The following is a 12,460-nucleotide window of genomic DNA, read 5'->3' on the forward strand; positions in this document are numbered from 1 at the left end:
GGTGCACTTCACAAACTAGATGGCATCATGAGGTAGGAAAATGATGTGGATATATTGAAGCAACGTCTCAAGACATCAGTTAGGAAGTTAAAGCTTGGTCGCAAATGGGTCTTCCAAATGAACATTGACCCCAAGCATACTTCCAAAGTTGTGGCAAAATGGCTTAAGGACAAGAAAGTAAAGGTATTGAAGTGGCCATCACAAAGCCCTGACCTCAAGCCTATAGAAAATGTGTGGGCAGAACTGAAAAAGCGTGTGCGATCAAGGAGGCCTACAAACCTGACTCAGTTACACCAGCTCTGTCAGGAGGAATGGGCCAAAAGTCAACCAACTTATTGTGGGAAGCTTGTGGAAGGCTACCCGAAATGTTTGACCCAATTGAAACCATTTAAAAGGCAATGCTACCAAATACTAATTGAGTGTATTTAAACTTCTGACCCACTGGGAATGTGATGAAAGAAATAAAAGCTGAAATAAATCCTTCTCTCTACTATTATTCTGACATTTCACATTCTTAAAATAAAGTGGTGATCCTAACTGACCTAAGACAGGGAATTTTTACTAGGATTAAATATCAGGAATTGTGAAAACCTCCTCCCCCTCTCTCAGGTATTTGTTGCATTGTCTTTCTCTCCTATGTGTGTGTGTGTGTGTGTGTGTGTGTGTGTGTGTGTGTGTGTGTGTGTGACCAGGTGACACTGGAAGCAGTTCAGCAGCGTGTAATTAGCTGTGTGCTTATCTCTTCTCTTCCTGCTTGGTCCCCAGGCCCCCTACAGCCTAGTAGTGACCCAGCCAAAACCACCCTCTAATCAACAACAGGCACAGAGCAGACACTTACCATGCTCTGTTATTCACCTCTGCTACTTGTTTGCGATCTTTAAAGAGAAGGCCATGTGGTGCTGTGGGGTACATGCTAACAAGGCAGCTCTGGTCCCTCTGCCTCATGGCTCACTGGAGCGAACACCTGCCCATCCCCCCGTCCCCGTCCCGTCCCGTCACCGACTTCTGATCTTTCGCAGCAGTTTTAGGAAGCCAAAATGGCATCCTAAGCAGAATATCCTATAAGACACTGGGTCCTTGTTGTATTGATTTTGCGCTGTAAACAAACTGGTCCATGGTCAGTGTTGATGTTAGGAGGTTAATGGAAAGGGTGAGAGCAAGGAGAGCTGACCTGAGATCAGCCCTTATGGGAGATGGCTGGCATCTTGTATGGCTTGACTCAGCAAAACATATTTCTGAAGAAAGAAAAGAGCACAATCCACTCTGCTTTTACCAATCATGTCAAAGTGAGACAGAAACATTTCTATGCATTCAATAATACATTTGAGCCTTAGAACCAAATATTCTGGAGTGGATGTGATTTCCATAAGAGCACTGTGGTAAAAAAAAATATGTCTCTCATAGAAACAGAAACGTTCTTGTTTTTTCAAGTGTCATGTTCCGGAGTCTTTTCATTTGGAGATGTGTTCCTTGTCTGATTGTTGTGGATGTGAATGGCTCTGGCTCTGTAACAGATGAAAATAAAACAGTATTTCATATTTCTGAGAGGATAGTCAAGGGACTAATTGTACAGAGCCCCCATTCAGCCAGGGTTTTTGATGTACAATACATTGAAGGAAAATCATCATTTGCCCAGTCATTTCCAGCAGAGGTGAAAAGAGGAGGCAGAGGTAAGAAAGGAAGATAATTGTGAAAATTGAGAGGGGGATACCGTAATCGTTGTTTGCGTGTATCTTGACTGCAGTCAGACAAGAATCATCAGAGAAGAATAGGAGCCCAATGCAGCATGTTTGAAGCCATGTAACCACTAACAGAGGACCTGCCACATTACCCTACATTACCCCTGCTATCAGACTAGGCATTCAAAATCAGTTCCCAGATTTTACAGACAGAGCAAGTCAACACTAACATCCATCTTTTAATGGGAAAAGGCGAGTTTGGACTTAGGTTGCCAATGAAACAATGTTAAGTGTGTGAATCAATTAAAACTCAGCAAATGAAGAATGCTTTATTTTATTTTTTTAAATGACAACTGGATGGACTGAATAGGCTCATGTGTGTGTCAAGTATTTTATCAAAGCAGCAGTGTCTGTCTGTATCTGGCTGTTATCAGCCGTTGTGTTTTGGGTCTGGTCTGTGTGCTCTAGGTTGGCAGCAGGGACACTCAGTTCTGATGGAGGTAAGCTGTATTGCGGCTGAAGGGAACTAATGGCTTTGTGTATACAGCACACATTGAGAGGCCTGATCATGCACACTCTACATCACCTCTACATCAATTGAGGTGTCTTTTGCGTCGCGACCCACGATAAGGGTTGAACGGTGAAAAAAACGTACACAGACCAAAGCATAAGTAAAATATAGAATCTTGGCAGTGGAGAGAGAATTTTTCCATTTTAAAGCGGCAGTCAGCAGTTGAAACAATAACAAAGGTGTTTTCCCTGCTACCTGTTTATGTAAAAAGCTGAGGGATGGGGCTGGAGAAATGTAACCACTCTCAATTTCACATACAGCGCAATGGAGGCAAGGACTGAAACTTTTTTTTTTTTATCTATATAGTGTTTGTTTAGATTGACATTGTTTACAAACATCGGGGTACATCAGTTGAACTTAGCTCATGATGCATTTATAGGTTTTCTTCTTTATGAATCAATGGGTACACATCATTACTTTATACGTCCAAACATTGTATGTAGCTACTACAGATTGCCCCTTTCAAGCTAATTCTATACATTTTGTCATGGAGCTCAAATAAAGGTTGCACTTTTTTCTGCAATTCAATACATTTTGCCATGGAGCTGAGAGAAGAATGTTCCATTTTTAAGCTAATTTTCTGCAATTCTATGCATTTTGACATGGCTACTGCTTATGCTCTAAACATTCTAACAAAATCATTGGGGGCCTGATTGTCTAGATTTAATTCTGTTGATTGTAAGTTGATTGTAAGACTTTAGGCTATTATTTAAAAAATATATATGTAGGTCCATTATCTTTTTAAAATACTTTTAATTTAGTTTAAGTTGTTGAAGTTTACATTGAAAGAGTTTTTTCCATTCCAAATTTAAATAGATAAAAATGTCATCCCGCAATCCACCTGGACCCATGCCGCGACCCACAGTTTGGGAACCATTGCTCTACAGTATGTCCCCCACACACGCACCTCTATCCCTGGCCTGTCAGCTTTGTCCCTGGCCTGTCTGTAGCACAGTAATAGGGCTATGAGAAGACATTCCCTCTCGCCTCTATTAAATGACTGTAGTGAGCTGAATGTGGGTCTTGAAATGATGTTGCTGCCCTCCCAAGATGTAATACCCATCCAATTATAGAAACATACAGAGGCACTCATATCTCTCAGACATATCCTCTGGCTCCAGTGGTATTATTTCATTTGGGGGAAATTGCTATTGAAAGTAGTGTGATATTTAGGTTGAGATCACACACATTTAGGAGAAGTGTATCTACTGCGACACTAAAACACCCGAATCCAGTTTTGGTGGGAGAACGTTACAGTATTGGAGGAAAGTCAAAACATTGAATGAGGCATATGAGGGATTATATCACAGAGTCAAAGTCGACCTTCCTTCCAAACACACTGCATGGCACTGCAGCGCTCCAGTGAGCGGCACCCAGCGACGGGAAGGGGGTGGATGTGTGTGCTGCGTACGTAATCCCTGTCGACTCGTCCTCAGCCCCCGCTGGGGACGATTATGTCTCATCGCAAAAAGCACTCCTGAACAATCGCACTGGCCTCTCTCTCTCTCTCTCTCTCTCTCTCAGGACTGTCTCAATAACCTCTCTGTTCCCTTGTAAAATATTTCACAAGACAAAGACAAAAACATTTTTCATATTTATTGTGAACATGATCCCTTGCTGATCCATCATTTGACGTTTGTCTTTCTTTCTTTCTTGGATGCATGTGTTAATAAGAAAGAGCCGTAGAAAGAGAGAGAGACAATGTGAGAGCCGAGTGTGTCAGAGAGAGAGAGAAGAAAGAGAGAGAATCACTCAGATTGGCACGGTCCCTAATGAAGCCTACTTCAGTACTGCTGGGTGAGAATTCTAATGCAGTGTTGATTCAAAATTGGATTGTCAGAGGTTACCAGCTAATGAGCAGAGCTGTATAATGAACACAATTATCTACAGAGTTACAGAGTGGTTACTGCATCTTTGAACACCTATATATTTATTTATATATTTAGTTCTCTCATGGTTGCCCCTCTCCGCCAGAGTAGGTTGCCCCTCTCTGTGTCCACGCAAGCCGCTTGTCGACCTCATGTCAGGAGACGGGATCGGAATTTCGCAAATACGGGTGAGACTGTCACCCAGCGGAATGTAAAGAGATCGAGTTGGACAGCGGAGCACTGGGAAAGTGGGTCATTCTCATTGGGTGCTGAGGAGAGGGGGGGGGGAGGTGGAAGAGTGTGTGGTGAGTCTCTAGCAGAGTAGGCCTACATAGAAAGAGTGTCAATCAAGAAAATATATTATAATCTCTTTACTCGTCACAATTACTTGGATGTTTTCCCTTCCCTAAATGTAAACATGACTCACGGCTTATATTTGTGTACAGCTGCGACGAGGAGATTTTACCAAGTACTGGGGTCTTAACGCCTCTTAGCATTTCATATATTTTGGTTTCTGTTGCATAGCAGTGCAGTGCATAACAAGGTGATCATATTTCACATAGTTGTCCACAGGTCATTTGAAATGCAGTGGGCTAGGTCTTTTATATAAAGGAATTTGACACAATTATGTAGATCATACTCTACCACTACCTCTTATGTCCTCTTACTTGTGATTATAATCGATGGAAGCACTAAATAGGATTCTGTTTCACATTTATACCTTCCATGCAGTTTACATTAATACATTAGGGAGAGGAGAGAAGGATAGGAAGCTATTGAAGATTAAATTACACCACACCAAGGTTACACCACACCATGTTTGGTCGTCGTGTTGTTTTTGGGTTGTTTCTGTTTGTTTGTGTTTATAACATATCCTTTGGCTCCAATGACATTAGTTGTATACAGTTGTATACCAGTCAAACATTTGGACAAACCTACTCATTTCAGGGTTTTTATTTTTTACTACTTTCTACATTGTAGAATAATATGGAAGACATCAAAACTGTGAAATAACACATGGAATCTTGTAGTAACCATAAAAGGTGTTAAACAACTCAAAATCTATTTTATATTTGAGATTCTTTAAAAAGTAGCCACGCTTTGCCTTGATGACAGCTTTGCACATGCGTGTCATTTTCTCAACCAGCTTCATGAGGTAGTCCCCTGGAAAGCACTTCAATTAACAAGTGTGCCTTGTTAAAAGTTAATTTGTGGAATTTCTGGCAAGAACATGGCAAGAAATGTTAAATTAATGTAGGAGAATTAGATTAGATATGTCAAAAGATAATACAAAAGAAAAAACACTGATCAAATGAACCATTGCATTTCTGTTCGAAATTATGTATCAAGACTGCCCAAATGTGTCTAATTGGTTTATTAATACATTTTCAAGTTCATGACTGTACACTCTCCTTAAACAATATCATGGTATTATTTCATTGTAATAGCTACTGTAAATTGGACAGTGCAGTTAGATTAACAAGAATTTAAGCTTTCTGCCAATATCAGATATGTCTATATCCTGGGAAATGTTCTTGTAGCTTACAACCTCATGCTAATAACATTAGCCTACGTTCGCTCAACCGTTCCGCGGGGGACCCACCGATCCCATAGAGCAGGGGTGGGCAACTCCAGTCCTCGAGGGTCTGATTGGTGTCACACTGTTTCTCCATCCCTAGCAGACACAGCTCATTAATCAAATTGCATTATAAACTGAAGATCATGATTAGGTGATTGGAGTCAGGTGTGCTAGCTGGGGCAAAATCAGTGACATCAACTAGGCCCTGGAGGACTGGAATTGCCCACCGGTGCTGTAGAGGTTTTAACACTTGTTTGGTTACTGCATGATTCCACATTTGCTATTTCATAGTTTTGATGTCTAATTCTACGATGTAGAAAATAGTAAAAAATAAAGAAAAACCCTTGAATGAGTAGGTGTGTCCAAACTTTTGACTGGTACTGGACATACATACATATAATACATATACAGTTGAAGTTGGAAGTTTACATACACCTTAGCCAAATAAATTTAAACTCAGTTTTCCACAATTCCTGACAGTTAATCAGAGTAAAAAAATCCCGGTCTTAGGTCAGGTAGGATCACCACTTTATTTTAAGAATGAGAAATGTCAGAATAATAGTAGAGAGAATGATTTATTTCAGCTTTTATTTCTTTCATCACATTCCCAGTGGGTCAGAAGTTTACATACACTCAATTATTATGTGGTTAAATTGTTTAACTTAACATTTCGGGGTAGCCTTCCACAAACTTCCCAAAATAAGTTGGGTGAATTTTTGGCCAATTCCTCCTGACAGAGCTGGTGTAACTGAGTCAGGTTTGTAGGGCTCCTTGCTCGCACACGCTTTTTCAGTTCTGCCCACACATTTTCTAAGGGCTTGAGGTCAGGGCTTTGTGATGGCCACTTCAATACCTTTACTTTCTTGTCCTTAAGCCATTTTGCCACAATTTTGGAAGCATGCTTGGGGTCAATGTTCATTTGGAAGACCCATTTGCAACCAAGCTTTAACTTCCTAACTGATGTCTTGAGACGTTGCTTCAATATATCCACATCAATTTCCTACCTCATGATGCCATCTAATTTGTGAAGTGCACCAGTCCCTCCTGCAGAAAAGCACCCCCACAACATGATGCTGCCACCCCCGTGCTTCACGGTTGGGATGGTGTTTTTCAGCTTGCAAGCCTCCCCCTTTTTCCTTCAAACATAACGATGGTCATTATGGCCAAACAGTTCTATTTTTATTTAATCAGACCAGAGGACATTTCTCCAAAAAGTACGATCTTTGTCCCCATGTGCAGTTGCAAACCAGTCTGGCTTTTTTTATGGCGGTTTTGGAGCAGTGGCTTCTCCCTTGCTGAGCGGTCTTTCAGGTTATGTCGAAATAGGACTCGTTTTACTGTGGCTATAGAGACTTTTGTACCTGTTTCCTCCAGCATCTTCACAAGGTCCTTTGCGGTTGTTCTGAGATTTATTTGCACTTTTCGCACCAATGTACGTTAATCTCTAGGAGACAGAACGCGTCTCCTTCCTGGGCTGAATGACGGCTGCGTGGTCCCATGTTGTTTATACTTGAGTACTATTGTTTTTTACAGATGAACGTGGCACCTTCAGGGGTTTGGAAATTGCTCCCAAGGATGAACCAGACTTGTGGAGGTCTACAATTTTTTTTCTGAGGACTTGGCTTTCTTCTGATTTTCCCATGATGTCAGTTTGAAGGTAGGCCTTGAAATACATCCACAGGTACACCTTCAATTGACTCAAATGATGTCAATTAGCCTATCAGAAGCATTTAAAGCCATGACATAATTTTCTGGAATTTTCCAAGGTGTTTAAAAGCACAGTCAATTTAGTGTATGTAAACTTCTCACCCACTGGAATTGTGATACAGTGAATTATAAGTGAAATAATCTGTCTGTAAACAATTGTTGGAAAAAATACTTGTGTCATGCACAAAGTAGATTTCCTAACAGACTTGCCAAAACTATAGTGTGTTAACAAGAAATGTGTGGAGTGGTTGAAAAATTATTTTCAATGACTTCAATCTAAGTGTATGTAAACTTCTGACTTCAACTGTACATACATACATACATATATCATATATATAACAGATAACAGAAAGCATTTAAACAACAACAACATTTTAGAGTTTTATACCAGTCTCTATTTCCCTAGAATGTTTTTATTTTATTTTCTACTCCTGCATTTCAAATCTACTTTTTACAGTACTAGTCAAAAGTTGATACACCTACTCATTAGTGTTTTTATTTATTTGTACTATTTTCTAGTTGTTTAGATTCTGTTGTATCATATTGTTATGATGGTACTGTAAGATATCATATTTAATATTGCACATGAAATCAAACTCCTGTTCTGCAATGGTGAATGTTTTTTAATCTTTCCTCGCTTGGCAGATATTTATGAGGTGCGTGTGTGCATGTGTCCATCAGTGGACCATGTCAGTCTGTCCTTGCCTTGCCAACACGTCCTGTTGCGACCACGACAGGTGCTCATGAATATGAACCAGCCAGCCAACCTTTTAAGGCAGTGGTGTATTAATCATACCCAAATTCCTACTATAATAATGATGGGCCCAATGGTCACCTTCACCTGAATATTCATGACAAATGTCATCATATCCTTTCATTCTAAAATAGAGATTAGACTGATGCCTAATGTTTTGCAGTGGTCTTTGTGGTTTCTCTTCAGGGGCTGTGCTGTATTCATGCCCATTCTGTCATATTCTCCAAACCGACAGCAGGTGAGTGTGATTTCCATTGTGACAGTCAGGCAGAGACGAGACAGAGAGAGACAGAGAGACAGAAAGAACCATTAGTCTCCTTGTATTAGGGAGGGTTAGTGATGGAGGCTGTCACAGTTGTTATAGAGAATGGTTGTTCTCTGCAGCCAAACACAATAATATCATACTGGTGTCATTTACCAGCTGCGTGACAACTATGAGCGTGGCACACAAGGCTATTATGACAATGTAGCAATTTTCATACATACTGCGTTCTATTTGCACTTTGGGAATTCAGAAACCATGTGTCAATCCACTCACTTTTGGCAAGAAGCTTTCAGATTTGTAGGCTTATATAGGGGTGCTTGTACATGCATTCAGCTGTTATGATCCATAAAGCCTCACCATCTCCAAATGTCCATTCTATACAGGATTATAGTTTCCCAGAATATACACTACATGACCAAAAGTATGTGGACACCATGCTCGTCGTTACATCTCATTCCAAACTCATGGCCAATAATATGGAGTTTGGCCGCCCTTTGCTGCTATAACAGCCTCCAATCTTCTGGGAAGGCTTTCCACTAGATGTTGGAACATTGCTGCAGGGAATTTCTTCCATTCAGCCACAAGAGCATTAGGTAGGTTGGGCACTGATGTTGGGCGATTAGGCCTGGCTCATAGTCGGCGTTCCAGTTCATCCCAAAGGTGTTTGATGGGGTTGAGGTCAGGGCTCTGTGCAGGCCAGTCAAGTTCTTCCACACCGATCTCAACAAACCATTTCTGTATGGACCTCGATTTGTGCACAGTGGCATTGTCATGCTGAAACAGGAACGGGCCTTCCCAAAAATGTTGCCACAAAGTTGGATGCACAGAATCATCTAGAATGTCATTGTATGCTGTAGTGTTAAGATTTCCCTTCACTGGAACTAAGGCACCCAGCTCAAACCATGAAAAACAGACCCAGACCATTATTCTGCCTCCACCAAACTGTAAAGTTGGTACTATGCATTGGGGCAGGTAGCGTTCTCCTGGCATCCGCCAAACCTAGATTCATCCGTCAGACTGCCAGATTAGTGAAGTGTGATTCATCACACCAGTGAACATGTTTCCATTGCTCCAGACTCAAATGGCAGCAAGCTTTACACCCCTCCAGTCGACACTTGGCATTGCGCATGATAATCTATAGGCTTGTGTGCGGCTGTTCGGCCATGGAAACCCATTTCATGAGGCTCCCGACGAACAGTTCTTGTAATGACGTTGCTTCCAGAGGCAGTTTGGAACTCGGTAGTGAGTGTTGCAACCTAGGACAGACGATTTTTACACAATAGTCGCTTCAGCACTCGGCGGTCCCGTTCTGTGAGCCGGTGTGGCCTACCACTTTGCGGCTGAGCCGTTCTTGCTCCTAGATGTTTCCACTTCACAATAACAGCACTTACAGTTGACTAGGGCAGTTCTAGCAAGGCAGACATTTGATGACCTGACTTTTTGGAAAGGTGGCATCCTATGACGGTGCCATGTTGAAAGTAACTGAACTCTTCAAAGGCCATTCTACCGCCATTGTTTGTCTATGAAGATTGCGTGGCTGAGTGCTCAATTTTATACGCTGTCAGCAACGGGTGTGGCTGAAAGAGCCGAATCCACTAATTTGAAGGCGTGTCCACATACTTTTGTATAAATAGTGTTTATATAAATAACACTCAAATCTCCGTCCCAAATGTCTCCTCAGTCCTTTTAGCTGGAACACATCAGGGTGTTATTAGTCATCCACTCCAACTCTGAGAAAATTACACTTTCAGGCTCTACCAGAAGACTTTAGCCTACTTGCATCATACTGCATCATGCTGTATTTACACCCGAGGGGTAAAATAAATACATTCAGCTTGCAGCCTAGTCGCTGGACTGGTTTGGGGCTGTCCCCCCCCCCCCCCCCCCCCCCCCCCCCCCCCCCCACACACACACACACAGCTTAGTTTTAATCACCCTGAGAGATTCCGCACTGACATAACAATTGTTTCACTCACCTTCTCACAAATGAATAAGGACATGTTGGGAGAAAAACACGAGAGAAGGAAAGAGTGAGGGGAACAAGACGTCACATGACACGCTTGACTTTAACTCGTCCCTGTCCAATGGCATCTCTTAACCAACCCCGAGCCCGTCCAGCGTTCGCCCTCTCCCTCTCTTGGTAACCAATCTATCCTCTCCCCACAAAACACAAACCGAGGCAGGGAGGAAGCTGTATAGCCTACGACCTGGAGAGATAGAGAGAGCGCTACCGGAGAGGAGACGGATCTCTGAACCCTCTATCAATTGTCTCTCTCCCCACCCCACTCTTCGGGTCTGGATCGATATTCCCGTCGGGGGATCGGTTGGAGTTGAAGGCACTCAAAACCGATACTTGTCGACCTTTCCTGGATATAAGAACGTGCGCGAGGAGGAACCGGCGGTGAACCAGTGTACCCTTGTCTACCCTTTCTCGGCCCGCGCTCTACCCGATAAATCCACTTGTTACAGCGCGCTTTAAGAACCCACTTGGACCAGCCAGACGAGATAAATTGCGTGCTTGTAAGGATGGTCTTATGAAACTTTACCAACTAGGCTATACCAAGTAGCACCATTTAGCGACATTACGTTAACTTTACAGTCCAGATAGGCCAGGTGTTTACGGTAAGAAATCTCAACGAAGAAATCCGAGTATTCAAATCGCTAGTTCCGTCCTCATGATCTCGACATTATACAGCCGGAGAAGCTCTTGGCGGTTTACGTCACTGGTAACGAGTCTAGACAACCTCTGGTGATTTTTAGTGACTTCGACATATCAGGATATACGAATTCAGTTCTGCGGCTAAATTAGTGACTCAAGGACATATGGTCTGTAGGCGCAGGGGATTTAGTGCCAAAACAACACCGCCTCTCCAGAGCGCGTTCTCCCCGGGAGAGATTGGACAGAGCGGTCAGAGTCTGAGGAATGCGGGCACTGTTTCCCTGGATCTCCACCTCACCTGCGGAGACTCCGCTGCACACACCAAAGTAAGTAGCGGACTCGTACGGGTATTATTGACTCAACACTCACTTTTATCTTTGCCTTCTTGACACACTCCATGTCTTGTGCGTCATTGTCTTTCACACGGGTCTGTAGCTAAATTGCGTTGTTCTCATGATCGTTCACTTAGTCTACATTTGCATGATTGAACGTTATGGTAGCCTATCGTTACATTGGTCTGTGATTAAAATCTGGTATTTTACTCCCCTTCCCAGTTGAACGTTGACCGGGTGACGCAAGCGGTCATGTTGAGGCAAATCCTGCTGAATTCCACCAACGCACCGGACTTCGACTTAGGGTTGGCCCATCAGACGCACGCGTCTGGGTCCGTGAACGCATCCAACGGCTCGGTGAGCATGGCGGGCCTGCTCAGGCCCACGGATAACAGGGGAGGACTGCGGGAGGGAGGAGAGCTGAACAAACCAGACCTGGCAACCTACGTGGTGATCTGTCTGGTTCTGTTTCTGCTCGTGCTGCTCATCGTCTTCTTCATCAACTGTCAGCTGAGGACCTCCTTTTTCGCCTCCATGCCCTACGATAGGTCTCTCAGAGAGGCCCGGACATCCTACAAGTAGAACCCGTTACCCCATCGGGTGGTAACGTTTGTACCAGGACTGGGTAACTTGTGTTATCGAATGTAGTCATGGAGGAATTTAAGATTTTTGCCAACTGCATGGTCCAAACGCTGTGCGTAACCGTTAAGTGTTAATTTGGCACAATGAGAGAGGCCTATTACGCACCATGTTCCAAACTGGACTAATGTCATTATGTGCATATAAATGTTTGTTTGTGTATATACAACATTTTGTATAACTGCACTGTAATGAATTTGCGCTATTATGTAGGCCTGTTGTGTAATTCTGCCGCTTAAAGATTCATTCCTTGTCCTGTGTAAAACCATGATTAAATCTATGATAAATATATGAACAACATATGGTGATGATGATAATGTGATGGGATGAAACGGATTGATAGTTGAATGTCCCAGAAACAAAGCGAGGTTTCATGACTGCAATCCTTGCTGATCACGTGCTTCCTT

The 12,460-nt window shown here is 42.7% G+C and overlaps 1 protein-coding gene across 1 annotated transcript; it reads left to right on the forward strand.

The window, feature by feature from the left end:
- The first annotated feature begins 10,405 nt into the window (after positions 1 to 10,405).
- LOC110488659 (small integral membrane protein 32) lies at positions 10,406 to 12,348 on the forward strand. The gene is made up of 2 exons (XM_036942770.2): positions 10,406 to 11,408; positions 11,637 to 12,348. The coding sequence occupies exons 1-2, from the start codon at positions 11,247 to 11,249 to the stop codon at positions 11,994 to 11,996; spliced, it is 522 nt and encodes a 173-aa protein (XP_036798665.1). The 5' UTR covers positions 10,406 to 11,246; the 3' UTR covers positions 11,997 to 12,348.
- Positions 12,349 to 12,460: the final 112 nt, after the last annotated feature.

Source organism: Oncorhynchus mykiss, chromosome 14 (assembly GCF_057628025.1).
Source record: "Oncorhynchus mykiss isolate SJ-2025 chromosome 14, ASM5762802v1, whole genome shotgun sequence".
NCBI classification, from domain to species: Eukaryota; Metazoa; Chordata; class Actinopteri; order Salmoniformes; family Salmonidae; genus Oncorhynchus; species Oncorhynchus mykiss.